Source organism: Cinclus cinclus, chromosome 7 (assembly GCF_963662255.1).
Source record: "Cinclus cinclus chromosome 7, bCinCin1.1, whole genome shotgun sequence".
In the NCBI taxonomy this organism is placed as follows: Eukaryota; Metazoa; Chordata; class Aves; order Passeriformes; family Cinclidae; genus Cinclus; species Cinclus cinclus.
The window spans coordinates 14,743,205-14,766,011 of NC_085052.1; the positions used below are offsets into that span (position 1 = coordinate 14,743,205).

The following is a 22,807-nucleotide window of genomic DNA, read 5'->3' on the forward strand; positions in this document are numbered from 1 at the left end:
TTAATTTTATAGCAAGTTAACTTATGTGGACTGTAAACCACCAAGCTTTAAGTATTTACTTACAAGAATTGTACTTCCTTTGTAAGTAGTTCTCTTAGTCTAGGTGGAGTACAGTTTTTGCAGCTGAAAAAAGTATAGGTAAAAGTTGTGGTGTGTACGAAGAAAAACTATTTTCCATCACCTTGGTTTTCTATTCTTTTGCCAACTTAGTCTGTTTCATCTTATTAAAAAAAAACCTCAAAAATCTGTCAGGGGTATGGTTCAGTAGGACTGCTGCCACAGAGTGGGTTGTGGTAGTTTATGTGGCACAGGGAGTGGGGCCAGGGGAAAGGAACCCTTACTTTTGGAGTAGATGAATGACCTTTATTCTTCTGCTACATCAAAATAAAATAGTTCCTGTCTTAATTCCTCTGAGATTCTCAAAACTTTAGTTACCTCTTCTGCTTAATGATGAAGTTGTATAACAGTGAAGAACTTGAAATTTAAATTACTGCTTTGGAAAAAAAGTTATCTTTTCTATCTAGATCAGATGGCATATAGTCTGCTTTTCTGATGATTGTCCTAATCTTGATGTGTCCCAAAAATAAATCAAGTCTTCACAGTCTGCAGTCATCACTGGTTTATGTGTTCTTTGTTTGGGGATGGCATGGAAGGGAGGTGGGAAGAGAGGAGTTGTCCAATATCACACACACGACTCTTCCTGATAGGTGGTGTTACAATTCCCTTCATGGAGGTGTCCTGCCTCACTAGAAAGTAAATCTACAAGCATATCTGTGGAAAAAGTACAATTCATACCATTAAGAGACAAAAACACACCTTAATGAGAAATTTAGGAGTGGGCAGAGGAAGCAAATTACTTTTGACCTTCAAGTCAGTCTTCTTTCTAAGAGGAGAGATGGTCAAGTGTGTAGCAAATGCATTAAAACCAACCTAATGTACAAGTGCAGTCATAATTCTATTTATGTATCTATACTCCTCAGAGGACACTGTTCAGGACATTTGAATTCCTGGCTATGCTGCATCACAGTTGAAATGTTTATCCAAACTTGCACTTACGTTTGCTTATAAATTTTTCTGAAATTAATTCTATGAATGGAATATGAAATACAGGCCATCATGGATAAGCAGATCTGAAAAGGTGTTTTTAATTTTTTTTTGTTGTTTCCCCAAGAAGCAAGATGCTTCTAAAATTAAGAGGTAGCTGTGTTGTGTGGGAAATATACTGCATTAGCACTAGATTTTAGAAAGTTGCTGGTTCACCTAATCCCAACCCATCACGAGGTTGTGGGCTTTAAGAGAAGCAGAGGTGGAAAACATGGAGCTTTTTTTACAATTCTGTTGTGTCTTCAGTGACAAGTAGTATTATGCTGTATTTTTTTCTTCTCCCTTTCTTTATGCTTGATAGTACTCATAAAATATTTCTATATAGAAAAGGGTTTTTTTCAAATTAATATTTTGTTTCCCTGCTGAATGTCGCTTTAATCGCTCTTCAATCAAACTTTTTAGCATTCTTCTAACTTTAAATAATACTTACACAAATACAGGGTTCTCAGTTTTATATTTAATTGTAGCCTGGTGCAATACTTAAAATACTGGTTATTGGCAAGGGAAAGACTTCTAACTGGACCCCACAATATTTCATTTTTCATTTCATTTGCAGCAAGTGTATCCCCCCAAGGAAGTCTGAAGCTGGTTTTGTTTGTCATGTTTAAATTAAACCACCTTTCCAGTAACTGATACCTTAAAATTGAAAATAGTGTAAGCTTGTGTGATCTTGAAGCTTTGGTGGCAGGAGAGAGAGAATTGGTAGTATATTTGTCTTTTTTTAAACTTCATGCAGGCACACATCTATTCTTTGGGTGCCACACTGAAAGCAGCAATAGAATATATTGTAGAACCTGAGACAGAATCAGAATTCGGACAAGATCTGCATGCTCTACTGGAACAAATGCAAGAAGAGAATCCTGCAAATAGGCCAGATATTGAGGTAAAACAGCCCTACATCCTTTTTTGTTTTTAAAAAAGTGGTACTGATATTTCTGTAGGTGTGCTCATTAATCTCTTTCTCATTAATCTCTGTAATTGTCAAGATAGTCTTGATAAGCAGTATGCTCAGGTTTTGCAAAAAGCAGAGGTCTTCCCTGACTGTGCAGAAATTTATCCTTTTTCCCACTCTAATGGATATACAACCTAAAAAGTAGGTGTTCATGTTAGACAGTGCTTGGATTTTTAAGAAGGTTGGGTGAATATACTGGTAGGTCTAAATTTTCTCATTAACTTTTTTCTTCTCATTTAATACTTGATTTGCAGAGAGACAGTGTCATTAGAAAAAAAAAAAGCCTTGGCATTATGCTGTGAAATTTGTGTGATAATTGGATTGCATTTAAGAAGGGGATGTAGGGATCCTAGCCCAGGAAACCTCTGTTCCTTGGCATGTTCATAGCAGTGTTGTTCAAAGCATTACTACTAACTAGTTTTTCTGTAAATACATAAAGGCTTAGATATCTTTATTGGATTTTGTATTTTGTTCCATTTAGCCTCTTATTTTACCTTTAGCTGTTAGAAAGAATTTGAAACTATATAGGATTTTCCAAGTTGATGTTTTCAAAGCATTTACATTGTAAATGTTGGTTACCCAATAGTTATTTGACATTCATGTGCAGAAGTTTAACTTTAATGTTTTTGCAGACTATGAGAATGTAACCAGAGAGTAACAGTTGTGCAGTGTGACTTTTCTTGGATTCAGTTATTTTACTTAAGAGTAGTGCTATCTACTTTTTTTTTTTTTTTTTTTTTTGGGGGGGTGGTGGGGGTGTGTGTCTTGAGGGAGACATGGGTGTTTCATTTTCCTGAGCTGATAGTGTATATTCTAAATGGTACAGCACCTATGATCAATACTTTGCAGAAAGAGTGCTGCAACAGAAAAATTAACAGATTCATTTTTATAAAGTAAAAAATCTTGGCTCCCTGACTGAGGACTGCCCAGGCAGGAGGCCATACTTAATATGGAGCCTGCTTGGTCAGCTGCTCTGTTTCTGTTCATTTACTGTTAAGTTGTCAGAGGAGAGATTGCATAGCACTCTCTCATCTCCAAGTGGTCTGTAGACCCTGATAGCTGTTTATGACTATTTAAATCATCCCAAAAATAATTGGTCTTGGGTAATACATAAGGGTCGTTTTGCATGTTCCTTGTGTTCCTGTTCCACTGGACGCTTTTGAACAGAGTTGTGGGAGCTATTTGCAGGGAAAACCCCTAGACTTTTCTAGGCATTCTGCTAGACTTCAGCACAGCTGGATACCTGTCTCCCATTTTCCTGTCCTTCCTCAATCCCATATGTGAGCCAACAGAGCCAATTTCTTCCTTCCACACACAACAGCAGAGGAGCAGTTGAGTGAGTTAATGGGGAAGTGAGAGTATCTCCTAAGAGCTGTATAAGGTCTCATCAGTGTTCATCTAGGAATAGTTACTGAGGAAATGGTGGGATGTATTTGGAAAGGCAGCTCTGTTCTACATCCAGCCCAAAGAGACAGGTTTTTAAATGTGTGAATATCTGTGGTTAATTATGTGTGAGACCAATGCTAATGCCAGCAAATGGTGCTCAGGCTGCAGAATAGAGATAGGAAGTACTGTTACTTCTTGTGATCTGATAACGATTGCCTTCTCTAACTGGGAATATTGCTTTTTAGATATTTGTATTTTGCAGTTTTTGAAATATTCAGGGTTTAATTTTAATATAATTTCAGTAATAAAAACATTCATTATCCTGCCTGTCTCAGTGAATTCAAGTGAAGCATTGACTGTTTAAAAAAGTAATCAGCACTAGCTCTTTGCGTTTTCACTCTGTTATTCATAAAGGATAACATTTAAGATAATTTTTATCTGTTGCTCTTGATGTTATAACTGTAGGCTAAAACTTGAATAGTATTAAATGACTTTGTAGTAGCCCATGGTAAAAACAAGAAATTAATTCAACCACATAATAGAAAAACACAGTATAAAGAATTGCAGAAGAAAGACCTCCAATGTAGCATCATATAAATTCAGATGTACTGTGGGAATTAACATCATTCATGTTATTCAAAATTCACAAATCTATTTATTATTAAAGAAATATTTAACATTAATTTTCTCTAGAGCATTTTGTCGTTATGTGAAGAAAAAATGATGATTGCTTCATCAAGTAATATTTGTCGAAGCTTGTCTGCTGTTGGAAGAAGAGTTCTTTCAATCGAATCATTTGGTGCTTCTCAAGGTAACCTTAAAATGTATTTAGTCTATAGATTGCCTGACATATCTAATGATTTTTCAAAGACTGCTTGTCCACTCTCCTGTTATAGGTTCCTTTCTAGATTACAACAAATCATTACTAAATATTTGTAGATTGGTGATGAGGAAACAGGGACATGCAACTCTTAATTAACATAATATGTTTTAAGTGTCCCTTATGATTCAAAGTGATTTGTTCAGAAATTGAGAATTTGTGTAACATACTAAAGATACATAACAACAATGGCAGAAAAAAAGCAATGTTAAGATTTACAAGGAGAGATTAGAAGGTTTAAATACACATTTAATAGAAGCATCTGTTTTTGTATCTAGATGTCTGTGATAACATGTGGAAGGGAAGAATGTGTCAGAGAAGTTTGGGATCCAAATTATATTCAAGTGAGAAAAACAACATTGCAGGTGATTTGTCTGCAGTGGAAGAGGTGACAACTGCCTATCATAATAACTCTTCTGTAGTTACCATGGTGACTGGCAGAGAAAGTGGTTTAAAGGAAATGCAAATTGATCTGGATAATGAGAAAACTCAACATTCTCTACTTGCTACTCAAAGTGAAAAGAGCAAAGAAGAGGACAAACACGCAGTGTATACTGACAGTTTTGCCAGTGTTGCTTTGGATATAAAATCATGTGTTGTTGACCTGGAGAGAGATGACCATTTTAAGAAAGGTTCTTTGAGGAAAATGAAAACCTTTCCAAAGCTACCACTCGAAATTGCAGATACAAATAACTTTTTTACTTCTGTAACCAACAGTGGACCACTAGATAGGAAAAATCACTTCATAGCACAAGAGTCACTACCTCTAGACAATAATAATGAGGTTGCTTTTTCAAAGGGAAATCTCAATTCGTTTGCTGTCAGTCGTCCACCAGAAATAGAATCAAAGAACCACCAAGTTGATGGTTGTCATTTCGAAGCGCCATGTGTATGCACACAAGTGTCTGGCTTGAATCTAGAAGAACATATGTCATTTATGAATGGTAAAAAGATAGGTTTTTCTTCATCTGATCACAAAGAAGACTCTTCTGGTGCTACCTCTGAAGTGCTAAAACCAACTGATTCACTAAAAAGCCCAAATCAGTCAATTGCTGGAGCAAAAGTGCTAGACAACTATATGGTGTTGGAAGACTGTTCTGAAACTTTTCAAGGGTCAAATGAAAATTACGTACCACATTTTAACAAGATGGATTCAGTGTTAAGAACAAAACCCAGTGGGAACAGACATGGATCAAACATAATTAGGCCACCAGAATTAAGCAACGGTGTGATGAGTGCAAACAATAATGAAGATAATCTTTCTGGAGGCAGAGGTTCAGAAATCAAAAGTAATGAGCAGGTAGTAAAAATAAAGTCTTCGTTATATAGTTGCTGTAGTCACTTATGTGGAGATGAAATGACTTAAATGCTGTGTGATTTCTCCCCCCCTTATCCCCTTTAGCATCCCAGAAAATGGAATTTTGCTAGTCTGCACACTTTGAGTTAATATTGGAAACATGGTGATCCTTTTTTCCTCTTAAATTAAAAAGTAAAGTGCTACAGTAAAATTTATGCTGTTGTAAAATCAACTTCCATTTTAATTTTTTTTACAAATGGAGTCTAATCACTCGTGTGTTAGAGCAGCATTCCTTAATAGCTGATTACATTTGTAAGAGAACATGACCAAAGCATACATGTATTTTTAACTCTTTATGTTACTGTCAATGCATAAATTTCACTATCTTGCAGTGAGCCTCCCAGGTGCTTATGAAAATTGCAGAATTCCTCACTGTAAACCTGACCTCATTGAAATCTATGGCAATATCCCATAAGCTTCAGGAGGATACAGTCTGCATATTTTTTTTAATCTTACATGTACATTCAAGTTTTTTGAAATTGTACATACGCTATATTCGTTCTGTGTTCTCAAATGGCCGTCTGTTTGTTATGTATGTTTCACTATAGAATTGAAATATGTGCACAATATGATGGATATGTTGTCTCATGCATTAAGTCTTTATAAATAGCCAAATAAGAGAGGGAGAATCTACCAGAATTTGCTGATAGATAATTGTAATATGGTCTCTTCTCTGCTCAAATTACGTATCTCAGGGTGGACAAGTTTGGTCTCTGACTAGATGGTTTTCTCTTGTGCCACACTCAGAGGTGTAAAGAGTCCCTGTGGTAGAGAGCTGCTGGTTAAAACTGCAGGGTGGTTTAACCTTCTCCAGTTTTGTTATGGCAGGATTAAAATGAGCAGCACAAACTTCACACATTTTGCTTCCAGAAATTATTCTTAGGTGAAGATGTTAGTTTTTTTCCTTGCTTGTCTGCTGGCAAGTCAGCCTTGTTCTCTTTGTCTACCAGCCCATCTTCCAGCCATGCCATACAGTGGCACTTAGGGTTATATTCAGTCTCTGTTCATGCTTCTTTTCACCTTGACCAAACACCTCCACTGGAGCACTAACCTAGAATTATCAGGTGTGTAAAGAGTCTTTGGTTCATCATAGCTCAAATACTAGAGCAAATTGAAGAATCTGTCCCTTTTTCCCTTTTCTGTCTCTTCTCCCTCAACAGGTGTGCTTATTAAATTATAGTTCAGGAGGATAGTAAGTGTGGGTACATACCACGTGGCGTGATTTTGCCTTCTGAGGGGGTTATTCATGGTATGCATATTGAATCCTTTATTTAGTTTTTAAACTCTGCAAATGTATTCTTCAGAGTCTGAGAAATAATCCATTTATTGTACACACTTTTTTTTTAATTTTTCTATTTCTGTTGAGCATAGTGATAGAGGATCTTTTTCAAAGACGAAAAAATGTTGAAATGAGACCTATATTCTGTCCTTACTGGATTACCAGGGTAAGTCAGGGTGCATGAAGGTAGTTTTAGGAAAATAATCTTCCCCAGAATTATAGTTTTCCAAATTTTTTTCCATGAAATTAAAAGCTGTAACAAATCTCATTTGCTTTTTATGCTGCAGCATTTGAGACTGACACACAGAAAAGTAAACCAAAATGCATTTTCAGGTTATTCTGCCATTCTTCTGAAGTCTTCTTTTTCTTCAAATATTTCGTCATCAATTTAAATAAAGTGTCCTTTCAGCCTGAAGAGAATTTCATTCTTGGAAAAAAGTAGGCTGCCACTAACAGTAAGATTATCCTGCTCCCACCTGTGATTGAACTCACAATTCAATCACTGTGAATTAAAAAAGGTAACTCTTATTCCAGGTGCCCTATTAAGCAGTGTTGTAATACATTGCATCTGAGATGAAGACAGCAGGGTGGTGGTTCTTTGTTATATCAGAGGTTTATAGCTGTCTTTTCAATAGAAGAAACATTTGATAGACTCATGTTCTATATTCTCTTTTTTAGTAAATGATTCCAGCAAATGTTCAGGCTCGCCACATAAAAATGTGCTATTTAGAAAAATCTTGTTGGTCTTAACAAAAAAAAGCAAACATAATAAAATTTTCTTCGATTATTTAACTACTGTAGGGAGAAAAAAAACCCTTTAAATATATTAACACCTAGGCTTCTGAAATGGCTTCCTGAAATGCTGAATTTCTAGCCTAGTAATCCTTAGTTTTCTGAAGGAAGGTCATTCATAGTTAGAAGTCATTGAACTGTATAGCAGACTTTATTGCAAGTCTTCGTAGAGAAATGCAGTGGGTTAATGTTTTCAGCTTCTTTTCTCTTTTGGAAAAGAGTTGTTTTTTTTTTCTCAGTCTTCCAAAATATAGCAGTTTTTGCTGCCTCTGTGTTACCATCTGACAATTGAAAAAAAAAAAAAAAGCTGTACTGTGCAAAAGTACAACTGCCATCTCTCTCTCAAGTTCCCATTGGCAAGAATTTTACCAAATACCTTTTTCTTTTTAAAGAAAGCATGTGTCTGAGTTTGTTCATTTGCTGCAAAAGCACAAGTGTGAAGCCCCAGCTATAATGTGGTTTCTGCTTTGTGGGGTGAAAGGAAAGCACCTCAGAGGACTTGCAGTGCTGCTTTTTCCTGAGTTCTCTGTAACAGATTGGCATGATTGCAACAAGTACAGCTTTCAGAATGGTATCTGTAGCATTCCTTTCAATATTTCGTGTTGTTTAGAGAAGGTGCAATACCAGCCCCATCCCGTTGAAGATCAACCTTGTCTGCTCTGGAGAACAGACAGTTTTTCTTGCCTGTCAGTATTTCTCCAGTGGACAATATTTTTCTAATGCTCAAACACTGCTTCTTATTGTTGTGTGCTTTACTGCTAGTAAGCATTACTAAAAATACTTGCTTGCTTTTGTCTGGCTACTGCAATGTATCTTGTGAGGGTTTTCCTAGTAACTTTTATAGTTTTGCATGCCATAAATAAATATTTTTCACTTCAAGTTTGAGTGGGGTTCTTTTATTTCTCTAACCAGTTTCATTCCAATCAGGTGTGTCTCATCTCTAACCCTTTTAAATGTTTCTCTGTGATTAAATGCTATGGCCTTTACTTGGGAAGGGTTAATGGGAACCTGGCATATGCAAGTTTGTTTTCTGTTGGTCATTCATACCCTGTCAAGCATGAGGGAAGTGAAAAGCCATGTAGCTAGAGGCTGACACTTTAACACTGGGGAAATAACACTTGAAAGAAAAAAAGTTGTCAATTCCCAGAATAACACTTGCTAAGAAAAGAAGGATGAAAGTCTTGCTTTGGCTATTTAAAACATGCCTGCATTATGTTCATAAAATAGATTATGTTTGCATAGTTGGAATGCTTTACTAAATTTGGAGTTTACAATTCTGGTACCTACAATTAAGTAGAAGATCTGTTAAACGATCTTTGCAGCACTGCAAAAAAACCCATCACTTTTCCAACAAATAAGATTTAAAATGTAATCTTTGGGCATAAATCAAAATGGCACCAGGATGTAGCTATAGGCAAATGGCTCATTTGGCTATTTCTGTATTTTCTAACAACATTTCTATGGTGTGAAAAACATTTTCTTACTTAAAAAATAGGCAATATAATTTCTGTTATGAAAAGGTCTGGTTTAGAACATGAAAAAAATTGGAAAGAGACATTAGATTATAATTTTGTCTCATCTTTGGTGCAGTTTCATTGGTGATAATATATGAATGAATGTTTAATCGCAATATTAAAATAATGGTTTAAATGAAGTGGATTTATAAATGCTGAAGAGTCGTCTTGAGCTTGCTTTGCTAAAATATGTGAATAGATAAGAAATAATGCATGCTACAGATGGTTTGACTAAAAACATTCAATCATATATATACCAGTACTTCAGATTTTTTCTTGGTAGTTGAGTGGGGATTTTATTTTTAAGTTTTAGGAAACAGAAATAGTCATGAATCAGAGACTTGCATGTTAAAAACCAAAACAGCCAAACCTGAGACATCCCTAAATAAGGAGTTTTACACTTACATGTTTACTAAACCAAGGTTCAGTGGAGTTAGAACATGCATTGTGTTAAAATACCTCAGAGGTGAGCTACCAGGAGCCTTGCATTAAATACCTTTGTTTAAGGATTGAGGCTTAAATAAAAGTTGCCTCATAACCATAGGTTGAGAAGTGTATTCTTTTTCCTTTGAAAAATGTGACTCAGACTGCATGCATGCATTTTTTCATCTCAAATGCAAACGTGTGATGCAACATGTCTTGTCACGTACCTTGACTACATGGGGTAACTTCTGCAAGGTTTTAGAAGCACGAGTCCCCAGCAGGTCTGAACCCTCAGTTTTCATCCAAACTCTTCCACATTTCTCTTTCTTGTATAGGAAGGTGGGAATTTGGAATAATTAGGAGAATGATCTTCTCAGGTATTTCTTTCAGGAGTAAAATTGATATCAAGGTGAGGAGAGACATGAGTTATAGTAAGAAATAATAGCAGTGCAGGTATTTTTAGCATGACAAGAAACCAACTAGCACACAAATACCAGCTAACAATATTATATTTGAAGTTTCTTATTTCTTTAGAATGATTGCCAGAGAAACGATGAACATGTACATTTAAACTTCACCAAACTTCACCAACCTGTAACCAGACTGCATCCTTTTTTTTTCCTGATTCAGGTTGATTTGGCCATCCCGTGGATGGTAGTGATTCTCACTGATGCGAAGATTTGCTTTCCTTACATACTTGTTTCTTTCAAAATAGAGGTTTTCTGGTGCCTCTTCATCCTCTGTTTTCTAATCTCATCCTGTCTTATCATAAACTTTTGCTGCTGCTCTTAGCTTATCCTACCTTCCTGCTGTGCCTAAATTTCTTTCTGTCATCTCTTTCTCACTCTAAAGAGCTTGGATATCCCGGAGGTGATGAGAAATATTTTGCAGCTTTCTGCTGTACAGAAAACTTCAGTCTCCATTTTGCTGACAGATTCTTCTTTCCCTGGCTAGCCATTCATCAGCTTTTCCTGAAGTGAAAGGTGATTTGTGTATGCAGTAAAGGAAGTCCATCTTTTTTCACTGCAGCTTTTAGAGCCTCTAGAGATATAAACTTCAAGAGGAGGGATTCTCTTACAGAGAAACATGTGGCACTAGTGTATACTTACTAGAAGAAAATTCCTAAATCGCAAAACCTTCTCAATGTTTTAGTCAGTCTGAAATTTCTCTTATGGTTTCTCCTCACTCGTGTCAGCTGTGCAGGGTTAATTTGAAGATTGGACTGCTCCTTTCTTTGTCAAGTGTCTGTGAGCAAGGACACTTGAGGCACATGAGAGCCACGGTGCTCTGGAGGGGGAATCAGTGCTGCTCAGAGATAGTAATCTATCAACAGTATGAAGCTCTATCCTATATGCTCTCTATAGACTAATTCATTCTTTTGATTATCTGTCCTTTCCCTTCCTGCTGTGTGATTGATGGCTTTTTATCAGACAGTTCAAGAGCTTACTTTTCTAGATACAGTAAAAAACCACATGGATGAAAGAATTTTGCACTCCAGGGTGCTTGTGATGGCAAAATGGGAGAATGAAACTGAATCTTATCACCTGGCTTCAAATCTGTCTATGCTGAAGTTACTAATTTTTGCAATGTGTGACAGTGTAGGATAGAAGAATAATAGCACCAAGTTCATTTTTATCTGTTGGAGGTAGGCAGAATATGAAACTTTTCAGTAAATCAGAAGGTGTGTTTCCTGACATATTTTGTTTAAAAATACAGTTTATCTGGTTCACTTTAAAGAATAGTTAGACAATATGAGCCTAAAGTATTGTGTTCTTTGAGGAGGTTTTCTGGTTAAAATTATTAATGAAGTTTTAGCTACAGAAATTGATGTTCTTCTTTTCTCCGTAGATTGCACTGAAGCTGTTTCTGTTCAATGCAGTAGTCATTACGAACTGACTTATCTCATTTTATCTCATTTTATCTCATGGTAAAATCCAAATAGCATCTCAGTAAAAGGATGAAAAATGTTAGTTTAGTAAATGACAATGCAGAGGCCGATTTGTCAAAGTTAATGATGTACTGCCATTGTATGTGGGAGAGACCCTTAGTCTATGTAGATTTTACAAATACTCATTGGGCTATAAAGGTGTCTGTAAAAGCCACAAAAAAGTGCGGGGGGGGGGGGGGGGGGTGGGGTGGTTTATTTGTCTCCTGTGCTTCACTTCTGTGTTTGGGATTTTTTTTGTTGGTTTGGTTGGTTTTTAATTTGATTGGTTTTTGTTTGCTTGGTGATTTTTTTATTTTTTTTTTTGAGGGTGGAATGTTTGTTTTTTTCCAGAGTTAATCCTGACTTACTTCTGGTAATTCTTTTCTCTAACATGGCCTGAAATTGACTCTCTCAGGACTGCATATGCAAGAAAAAAATATGCTGTGCTCTTTTTAAGTAGAGTTATTTTGGTCTGCTCTCACTCAGAGGTTTCTGCCTACAATGAATTTTTTAGTGTTCCTTTGGTAGATGGAGATCATAAAGCGCAGCTGATGTCAAGAGGCACTACTAGAGATCAGCATTTCCATTAGCACAGTTTGGTGGGGAAGGTGTTTGTGCATTCCTATAAATCTTCAATTCTTAGATTCACACACACACACCACCCCTCAAAAATAAAAAAATCACAAAGCATAAGCGTGTCTCTGAAGAACAGAAAGTTTCCATGGAGCAGTATCTTTGTCACATTTCAGTATTATGCTAGATATCAAAAGCTAAATTGATAGTTAGAAAAACAGACACTGTTACTGCAAGTTGAGAAGCCAGTGATTAAAAACGAAACAATGTGCTGGGATTTCAAATAAACCTGTCATTAATTCTGTCAATATTATTAGCATCTTTCACAGAAGAACAAGAGATGTTGATGAAATCTTTAAGGTAAGACATGCAATTGTCAGGGTAAAAATCAGGTTTTGAATGTAAGACTGTTTTGTTGATGGCAATAATTTGAATTTTTTATGTTTTTCAGTCTAGGTGTTGTCCCTATAATTATGTAATTATGTTTCATCAAAAAATATGTCTGTTACACAAAGGACATTCTAAGAGTCTTTCCTTAGTATGGTAAGAAAGACCTTCCAGACAGCTCACTTTTCCTGAAGCAATTAAGAAACAATTAATTCATTTATACGGTTAGCTATGCCCTGCTTTTTCAATAAATAGTATTAATTCATTACTGGTAAGTGCAATAAATATATTTTCTTGTTGCTTTTTAAGTTGAACATGTTTTTTATTAGGTTTTACTTTTTTATTGCATTAGTAAATGTTTTTAATTTGTGATTAATTTTTTTTATCACTTTCTGCATCCTCCCTGTTTTTTTCAGTGGATCTCTCTAAAACTCCTGTTGTCCTGGTATGGTAGGCCTCTGAAAGACTATGAACTCTGGGCATTATGTCATGAGTGTTTATGTACTCTGCAGACTTGCATAGATTATCCAGGTATAGTCTTAATTATCATTAAGTATTTTGCCTAGTTATTTATGTTCACTGTGTTAATCTTTCCTTTATTCTGTTGATTGAAAGGATCTTGGCTTTCATTTTGTGTGCAGAAAATAATAGACAGTATTTTTATTTTGACTCTCCTAAATTGTGACAAAACTCAATTTGGAGTTTTCATCCACATATTGATAAATGTATTTTTTTCTCTTTTTTTTCCTGAGTTTTGATGGCTTTTGCAGCAGAAATGAATCTAAGGTTTCAAGCAGTGAAACAAATTTTAGACTTTTTGGGAATGGAGAATCTGTACTTCAACTTATATCAAGCAGGAGGAAATAGGTTTTACATATATATACATACATGTATATAAAAAACTTCCTCTTTTGCCTGGAATTCTTTGTGACAAATGATGCCTGATGTATTTTCTACAATACAGAACTTGGTCATTTTAAAGTAGCCGGGATCTCGTCACTCCTTCTTTGCTTGACATTACTCCTTCCACATCCCCTGTGTTTCAGTTTACAGACAAATTATCAGCAGGAAACTTCTGAGAGAGGAAGAGGGAACTGTCCTTTGACAAAATTGGAGTATGTTGTGTGTCACTCAGAAGACCATCCTAGGTTTCCATGGACACTCTGAATGACAGTTTAGCTTATACTGATGATGAACCTATAGCAGTTCTGATAAACAGAGCAGAGGTTTCCACCACCACCCTGCCTTTCTTTTCCTTGATTTAAAGAAAAAAAAAAAATACTTGCTTTTGTGAGTATGGACAGGGATGAGGTTGAAGCCTGTAAGTGAATGTAAACAACTGGATAATAATGTACTGTCTGCAACTTACTGCATCTCTTTGGATTTCAGTTATTTTATTTCTATGAGACAAACCTGCTTAAAAGGAATTAAGCCATAAATGAAGATTCTGAGCACCTTACGAATTGTTACCCATAAAACTAAGTATTTAATATAGCTTGTAACAGAAGGATTATTTCAGCCTCATAGCATGTTCCTGATGATTCTGAAGGTTTCAGATAAGTGCACATAATGGCTCTGATTCTAACATAATATGCTTAGCCAGCCTCTTTGGCTGCACTCACATGTATCCGAATTTATGTCTTAATTTTGAAAGTTGTCATCTGAACCTTATGTAGCCTGTAGAAGGGAACATAATGATACAAACCACCAAATGGAAGCTACTTTACTTAAAAATTCTGTATTTGACAATTAAAGCTACCTTGAAGTTGAATATTAGTTTCAGATTTAGAATGTTTCTGCAATAGGATTCTCTTGTGCATTTTGGAAAGGCTTATAGAGGTGTTACTACTTCATTGCCCCCACACACACACACACACATGAAGTTCTCTCCACGTTCCTTTTGACTAATACTAAAGGTAAAGCTGATACATATTTTGCATGTATCTTGTAAAAATATCTTTTGTCTTGACAATGGTAGAGTAAGAATGGTAGCTGATGAGTCATGGTTAAATAAAAGGTTATTTTTTATTTCTTCATGTAGACAGCGTTTCCTCCAAATCCTTCCTTGAATACACTTTTTTCATTATCCTAAGCAGGAAGTACCTGGCTAACAAAACATATCCCAAGGCTAGCCTCTTCTTTGTGTATCTGTTAATTCAATTCTGCCACAGAAGTTGTTTGTAATCTCCACTGGGACTTTACTTAATTCCTCTTACCAGAGGATGTTGCTTACATGTTGCTCCTGGGTGATGCAGGGAGCCCAGGTGAGGATTCTTACATTGTACTGACCAAGCTGAGATCTGGTTCCTGTGAGCATGGCCAGGGGCATTTACTGCTGACAAAGACAAGTGAGCGTGAAGCTGCCTCTGCAGAAATAATCAGCAAAGGTTCTCATTTAGGAAAGCTTTACTTTTCAAGACGTATACTTCAGGTCCAGCTTAAATATTACTGGAGATAGTAGACAAGCCTTTATATATGTTAAGTGTAGTGAATAATTTAATTTTAGATGTGGTTTGTACAGGTAACTGAAAAAGCAAGTGTTACTGCCTTTCTTACTTTATTTTTTTCCTCTTAGACCTCTTCAATTGGTTATTTATTAATTAATGTTTGTGTGTCTCTTGGACATCTTTAATATTTTATTTAATAATTAATACATTTAATGATTTCGTTTCTTATTTTAAGAATCTATTCTTCCAGTACTTTGTTTTTAATAAGAAAACAGTGCATTTGATGGTAGTCTAGAAATAGAGGACTACATTACTGGCCAGTTGGCCTAATATATTAGAACACATTCAGTTAAAATGTGCTTTGAAGTTAGCAAACAGATAGACACAGTTTTGCCACCTCAGATAATTTAAAATCGCTTTTAGAGGTCCATTATTTCTTTTTTATCAATGGAAAATTTCATGTCCTTGCAAATGCTGACATATGTAACATTTCTTCACTGAGAGAGTGTGATTATAACTATTTGTGAAGTGCTGGACTTTACATCCTGTTGCACCTAGAGGAGTTTTGGATTTGGCCACATGTATTTCAGCTTTCTCTAGATGATGACCCTCTATTTTTGTGGGCTTGAGGGAAGAGAGACTTAAAATCTGAAGAAAAATCGACCATCTTTTATTGGTACCTTGTGAGAAGACCTGAGTATATCTACGCATTGCATTTATTTCTTTTTGTTTTGTTTCTTTCTTGACCTTCCTTTTCAGTGCTGGGTATAACATGAATAGGTTCCAGTTTCTTGTCTTTGTTCTGCAGAAATTGCTTTGGGTAATTGCACAGCTACTGTCTTTATTGGCTTGTGTCTGTTGTAGCATAAGTGTTATTTAAAGCATCAGTTGTTGTGTAGTAATTTCTGACACTGCAAATTCTTTTAAAAATATTTCTATTAGTGCTAAATAACTACAAGAACAGATACTTATTATGCCTTCCCCTTTTGTGGGTTTTTTTTTTGCAGTGGTCTTATGTTTGGACTCTGTGCTGATTGACTGCCATGGAAGGATCCTCTTTGCTGCTCCAAAAGCTGAAGGTAGAATAAGACATTACATGTTCAGCTTTTATTTCTTTTCAGGGGAATTGGAGAAGAAAGCAAACATCTTACCTTTTGTTTCTTATTTCGTTTCTCATTTAGAATCTTGTGATGTATTTTATTTAGCTCCTGAAATTGAAGAAGAGGATGTGGATACTGAGAAGGTAATGTGGTAGGTTATGTAGGTTGCTTTATGTTTCATCAAAGGACAGTTTTACATCTCTGCTAGTTGAAGAAGAAAGCTAAACTCTTCTAAGGTTGTGTTAATATTTCTCATTTCTCCCAATATTTCTTGATTATCTGTGGGGATTTTTTAAATATCTTGATCTCTCATAAAATTAGTTGCTTCTGTAATTTTGCCTTCGAGAATTCTTGGAGAAACTGCTGAAAATTTGTTATTCGGTGGCTTTCCATAAGACTTAATTATTTTCAGTGTGTTAGCAGTAAGAAAGACTTTGAGGTCATTTTTTCCCATTCTGAAGGTCACAGTAAGATCAGTGTTTTAGACTGTCTGTGCAAAAGCCCAAACTTATTCATATTTAGAAGACTAGATAAAAATATCATTACCAGTACGTTTTTACTTTTGGAAGCATTACGAATGATGTCTTCTCCCAATATAGTTTTCTTGGAACTTTTTCCTATGGATGAAAACCATAAGGAGCTTTTAGAACAAAGATAATAAAAATGTCAAACAGCAAGTGAATCCACTGCCACTATTTTTGAATTGCAAACTGTACCACAGTGATCTTAAAAGTTGGGGGAACAGAATTTACAGTACCTTTGTGTTATGTAACAAGAAAAGAGGTTAGCTAATATGTGCCTTGTGTCACATGAGTTCTTTGGAATTAGACATAATAATCATGAATCAGAAAAGTTCATTAAAAAATCTACTAAAAACATTTCATTTTCTGTAAAGGTATCTGTAACTAGAAAATATTTTTATCTCTTTCCTAAAATTGCTATTTCTTAAACTGCTTTGATCCAAAGCAGGTTTTTCAAAGGCTTCAGAAGCTTAAACTAACCCTGAAATATAATACAGCAGTTTCACCAGACAATAGAAATTAATAATCCTAAAGTTCTTGCACTTTGTTTGTTTTCTTTAGAATATCTGAAGTCATCTGTTTCTTTCTTTTTCTACAACATTATATATAGATTAAGCTGATGGAGTTTTTTGCCTTTTTCCTGATGGCTGTATAACTTTCTAGTTATGAACATTGAGTTCAGTTTATGGTATGGGAATGCAGACTGTGTGTCAGTCACAGTAACAGTAAAAAGAACTTCCTTTGAAGGCTCTGATGGCTTGGATGGCAAGTTTTTCCTAAATAAATAAATTTAAGGTAATCTTGAAGTTCTAAACCCAAGAGGAAGAAAATTATTTTTCTTTTGATTTATCTGCTTTCTCAGTTTCAGGTGTTTTTGTATCTATTAGTAACTTTTGTTCCATAGTGCAAATGGAACTATTCACGAGATTATTTTGTTTTTAGTGAACTTGCTTGTTACGTTTTGGTCATTGCTGTTCACTTTGCTCAAAAGAGTGCCAGAAAACATTGTTTTATGGGAACAGATTATTTACTACTGTGCTTAAGGTTCTGTGCATTGAGCCTTTGTAATATCTTCCAGAGGCAGTATAAAGTGTAGTGCTTTAAATTTCTTAAAATTACATTTATAGTACATGCAAGCATAGGAAAACTAAGCATTAAGTGGACTAAATCTGACTCTGAAAATGGTAATTCTTCACACAGAACAAGAAAGCCAGTAAAGACCAAGTCCTTTTCAAGGTCCCTCACTGGGGCAACTTCAATTGGTCTAGCTGCAGGTAGCACAATAATTGCTAAAATAAATATACAGTGCCTCATACTTCTGACAGGTGTAATCTTCTCTATAAAATATGACTTGTGCTGGCTAGCTTGTAATTACTGTGTGCCACTTACTTGCTGCATTATAATAACCTTTTTTAAGTAAATTGCTGCTGACTAGATTTTATGGTAGAACTCTGAAGCTTGCAGCAATATTTTTACTTGAGAAAGAAGTTCTTCAAAATGGTTCTAAAATACTTTTTTCCTGAATAGTATCCCTAGGTAAAGAGTAAGACAATTAATGTCTGTTGCTCCACCAGTAGAAAAATAGCCAGTGTTTTTGGCCCTGCATGCATTATTAACAGCTAGATTTTGAAATGGACTGGGATTTCATCAGCACCCTCGAAAGGCAGATATAATCTGTACTTTAAAAGGTACAGTAAGGTTTTTTTCTTTTTTTTTTCTGGCAGGAAAAGGGAGGAATTTTTGGATAATTTGCTGGAATTGTTTTTGAAATGGAGGCTTTTTTTAGTCTGTTTAAATCTTTCTTGTCTCTTACGTTATACCAATAGGTCTGTGTTTATGGTGTTGCTGCAGTTCTGTGGATGGCTGCAAAATACAATGTTCCACCGAGTCACAAACTAGTATTGCCAAGAAAATTTAAAAAACTGCTTCTGGATATGGCAAGAAAAAACCCTGAAGAAAGACCTTCTCTAACTGCTGCAATTAAGGTTACTAGATTTAGTTGTTTCTGAAGTCTCATTTTAGTGTTTTTGAAATCAAAATAATAGCTTAAGACTTGTTATAGACTGATATCTAACTAAATCATAACCAGTCACTTTGGGTTTTGTTTTTAAAGCTGCCTCCTTAGGGACACAGAGGGGTGTGGTTTTAATTTATACTGAAATTATCAAGGTATTTGGACTTGGACAAGGTTCGTAAGACTTTTTAAACTTAGGTTGCTTCTAATTGACTATTTATCTTGACCTTGTCCTTATCCAAGAATACCTCACTTGATGGAAAGCTTATTTACTGACTAAAAATTACAATTTTTTTTTTCAGACATGCAATCATTATTTACTTGAACAAGGTATAAACAGCAAAAATATTTTGACATTACTGGGTAAACCCATCTTTAAGGTAAGAGTGCCACCTTCCTTCAATTCTGTATGTTTTTTCAATTAATTCTGTAAATGTATTCCAGTAAGAATTTTGTCCCCTGCAAGTGTAGATAGATTTTGAGTTTGGTTTTGTTGTTGTGATTTTTTTGGTTGCCTTCTTTTTTTAATTTTCAAGTAGTCTGTAAGTATTGCCTTTTTCTAGTTCTTGCTGTTGGAGTAATCACAGACTGTGATGTTCTGACTCCGCAGTCTGTATGGGTGAAGAGCAAGTAACTAATTTCATAATCTCTCTTTTGATTTACCACCCCACAGAGGAAATTAATATGCAATTGTTGGCTTCTGTTTGTGTTTCACATGTGTTTATATGATGCACACAAGATTCAGTCAATCCACTGAACTGAGTTTGTTCAAAACTCTGATTATGTTAAGGTTCTGATTCAAAACACCAAGTTATCAAGATTTCTAAACGGTTCAACCAATCATTAGACTTCTGTATATAATTTTTTAAATTCCTCACCTTGGCATGGCTAGGTTGTTGCTTTGTAATATTCTAGTGTATATGAGGATTGGGGTTTTCTATAGTAATGTGCTGAGCAGAATTTGAAAAATGAAAATGCTAATAACACCAAAATGTTTATTGTTAGGCTGTTGAGGAAGAAGTCTTGTCTCAAGATCACATCCCTTTTGAATTTAAAACTGAGAAACATGAAATGGACCCTTCAGAGTCAAGTCTGGGTAAGCAGTCAGGTTCTGACATGTTTACTCTGGTTTAATATTCTCTAGTTCAGTTCTCCACATAAGATTTTCTCAGACCAATATGCAATTGTTTTTCTATCTAAATTGATTGCTACTTTCCTTACATTTATATTTTACATATTGATCACCTTTCTGTGTTTCTGCTTTTAGGATTTGTGCCTTTTACCACTGAAAGTAAACTTGTAGCAGTTAAAGGACCAGTACCATGCCAGATTTCACTAAACTGTGAGAAAGCAATATTACCTGGTGCATTTACCTCTCCTGCAACTCACTTTAAGCCTATTATTTTGCAACAAGATGCAAATATAACAAAGTTAGTATATCCTAAAGCAGAATAAGTTAAAGCCTAAATTTCTTTGTTAAATCTACTTGAATTTTCCTTTAAAAAAAAACTTTGTTTTTTTTTCAGAGAGATTCACACACCAGTTTCTAACCAATTCAAGAAAGAGACAAGGAAAGAAAAACACGTGAACCACAACAAATCAGGATATATAGAAGACTCCAAAAGCTGTGGTATTGATATTCCAGGTGTTGTTGAAACTGTACCTGAAACAGCTGAGTGTGATTTACAAGTTCCAAGCCACTCATTCCAGATGTCTTCAGAAGAGCAAAACTCAGTCAATAAATTTACTTCTACAGTTAGGTTACCATCACTGTCTGATTCCTCACATGTTCTACAAGAGAAGAGCATTTTATCTGAAGATCCCTCCAGTTCTTCAGCTTGTCCTACATCTCCTAATTTTCTTCATATAAATAACATCATTCTCAAACAGGACTCAGAGAAAAGAGTTCTGACATTTGTACCAGTACATTTGGCTGTATCAGAGCAAATACCAAATAAGCCTCTTCGCTCAAGAATTGCTTATGATTGCTATCACAGTTTGCCAGTGCTACTTTCAAGTACTATTGCAAGTTATAAAATGAGCATGCAAGCAGAAAATAATGCCTCCCTCTGCAAAGTGCAAAGTCATGAGACTACTGATACAGAGAACCAGTTCTATCAAAGTAGCCCAGTTGTTCAAACCAGCTGCCAAGAAACTGAGTGTGCTACCAGCATAAACAGTTTTCTCACTGAACAGGAGCACACACCATGTACTTCAGTGAGTAAAGACAGTTACAGTTTGTTCAGTGGTAAAGTCCTGCCCCATCAGAACACAACAAGTGACACTTCACTACAAGAAGTTATTCATCTTATACAAGAGGAGTTTGCATTTGATGGTTATTTAGAGAATGGAGCTGAAGTTTTTGATATGGGTATGTGCATTTTCTTCTGTATGTTTTATCATTGATTTATAAGAATATCGCTATTAATTTTTTTCTCCCTCTTTTATTTGTTCCTGTTTTTTTTTTTATTTTAAACAAGGTAACTTCATTTTAAACTTAAAGGAAATTAAGTTTGGTATGTTCTCTGATAGAATTTGTGAGAAGTTTTGTGACCTCTACTGGGATGAAAAGTTACTGGAGAATCTCTATCAGGTAGTAAATGGAGGAAGATCTTCAAATTTATGGTAGGTGTTTTTCCTACCATACTTCTACCTTCTTATATTTGAATTTAATGCTTTTATCCCTACTTCACAGGAGCAGGAAAGAATATATGTTTTTCTCTTCAGGCATTCGTACTTGTTTCCTGTAAACCATTAATTTCACAGTTCAGGGTTTTTCAAAGCTTTCTCCATGGCAAATAGTGCTTAATGGTTCAATCAAAAATATTTTGTACCACACTTTTCTGTAACTCCATCTTAGGATAGCTGAGTAATTAAAACCCAGTTCTGATCCATTACAACCACTGATGGAGAGCTTCACAGTCTTGTTAGAAGGAATCTGTTTAATCAGAAGTATACTGTTCTTATTGTTCATTTTGTTTATTCTGTTTGATATTAGTTCTTTATACCTCATGTGTTCTAATCGCACCCAAGAAAAAGGAAATTAATTTAGCTTTGCTATAAATGTTTTGCTTAACTGGTTTAGTTTGACTCAGTGTTTCTCCTGGCAGTGTTTTGTAAGTAGGCTGCTAAGTGACAAAAAAACAGCTAAATTTATTTCTCTTTTTTTTTTTAATTTTAGTCTTCAGTGACGTATGTATCTACCTGAAAAATAATTTTTAAATTCTTGTTTTACTGCAGCCTCCAAATGTAGCACACTTTTATAAAAGCTTCTTGCTGAAGACTGTCAAAAAAAATAATCAATTTATGCCAAAGTTAATTTAGGGGTTTTTGGAAATGACAAATTTGAAGTTTTGGCAAAGAACCTTAGTAGATAGAGTTTAGAAAAAACTTTGGTGTTGGGAAGTGTATAAACCTTACAGAAAATTTCAGAGATAATCTATTATGACCTCCAAATACCCAACCTTGGTATGCTGGCCAATATATTTTGCATTTGGATTGGGATTTTTAAGGAGATATTGAAAACAGGTTGGAAATTAGACTCTTAGTTCCCCAAAGTTCAGTCATATGGTAGGAGAAACCTGAGCTGCTGCAGCTGAATTACTGACATGCATGAAAGGTTATTCTGTGTATGAACTTCCATCACAAAGTGGTTTTTGACAGGGAGAGATAATAATTTATTATCCAGAGAAAAATGCATGTCTAGCTTTTACATCACATGTGAGGCCTGTCTTGAAATCTCTCTGACACTGCTTACTTAACATTAGTCTGATAGCAGTTTTTCAGTTTGAGCTTCTTTGACTTAAGATTATGAATCTAACTAGGGATGACTAAGAGTCAGTTTTATCCAGAGGTTGAATCCTGAGTGAAAAACCCACTGCAGGAGTCTGGAGTTATGCTTCTGTTTGTGTGTGCTCTGATAGTTCTGTTGGAGTTTTGCCCAATGCTGTACACAGAAATCTCTATCTTGTGCATGAATAGCCATTTGAGCTTTTTTTTTTCTCATAAAATAACAACTGAAGCTGAACATGAAAACTTTAGGAATTAGATAAAGTCTATAAAGCCCTTTATGTGCATGATACAGTAACTTGTAAGATCTCATTTTGCTGATGTAAATATAAAAGCATAGGAAATATTAATTTTTCCTAGTC

At 35.2% G+C, this 22,807-nt stretch overlaps 1 protein-coding gene across 1 annotated transcript in view; it reads left to right on the forward strand.

The window, feature by feature from the left end:
- KNDC1 (kinase non-catalytic C-lobe domain containing 1) overlaps positions 1-22,807 on the forward strand; it is a 56,887-nt gene that overhangs the window by 22,198 nt on the left and 11,882 nt on the right. Inside the window, exons 4-15 of the mRNA XM_062496349.1 lie at positions 1,841-1,987; positions 4,136-4,253; positions 4,601-5,622; positions 12,991-13,105; positions 16,029-16,100; positions 16,203-16,264; positions 18,469-18,627; positions 18,959-19,036; positions 19,662-19,752; positions 19,924-20,086; positions 20,183-21,027; positions 21,137-21,281. Of these exons, the coding sequence (XP_062352333.1) occupies positions 1,841-1,987; positions 4,136-4,253; positions 4,601-5,622; positions 12,991-13,105; positions 16,029-16,100; positions 16,203-16,264; positions 18,469-18,627; positions 18,959-19,036; positions 19,662-19,752; positions 19,924-20,086; positions 20,183-21,027; positions 21,137-21,281 (3,017 nt within the window). The remainder of the gene's footprint in view (positions 1-1,840; positions 1,988-4,135; positions 4,254-4,600; positions 5,623-12,990; positions 13,106-16,028; positions 16,101-16,202; positions 16,265-18,468; positions 18,628-18,958; positions 19,037-19,661; positions 19,753-19,923; positions 20,087-20,182; positions 21,028-21,136; positions 21,282-22,807) is intronic.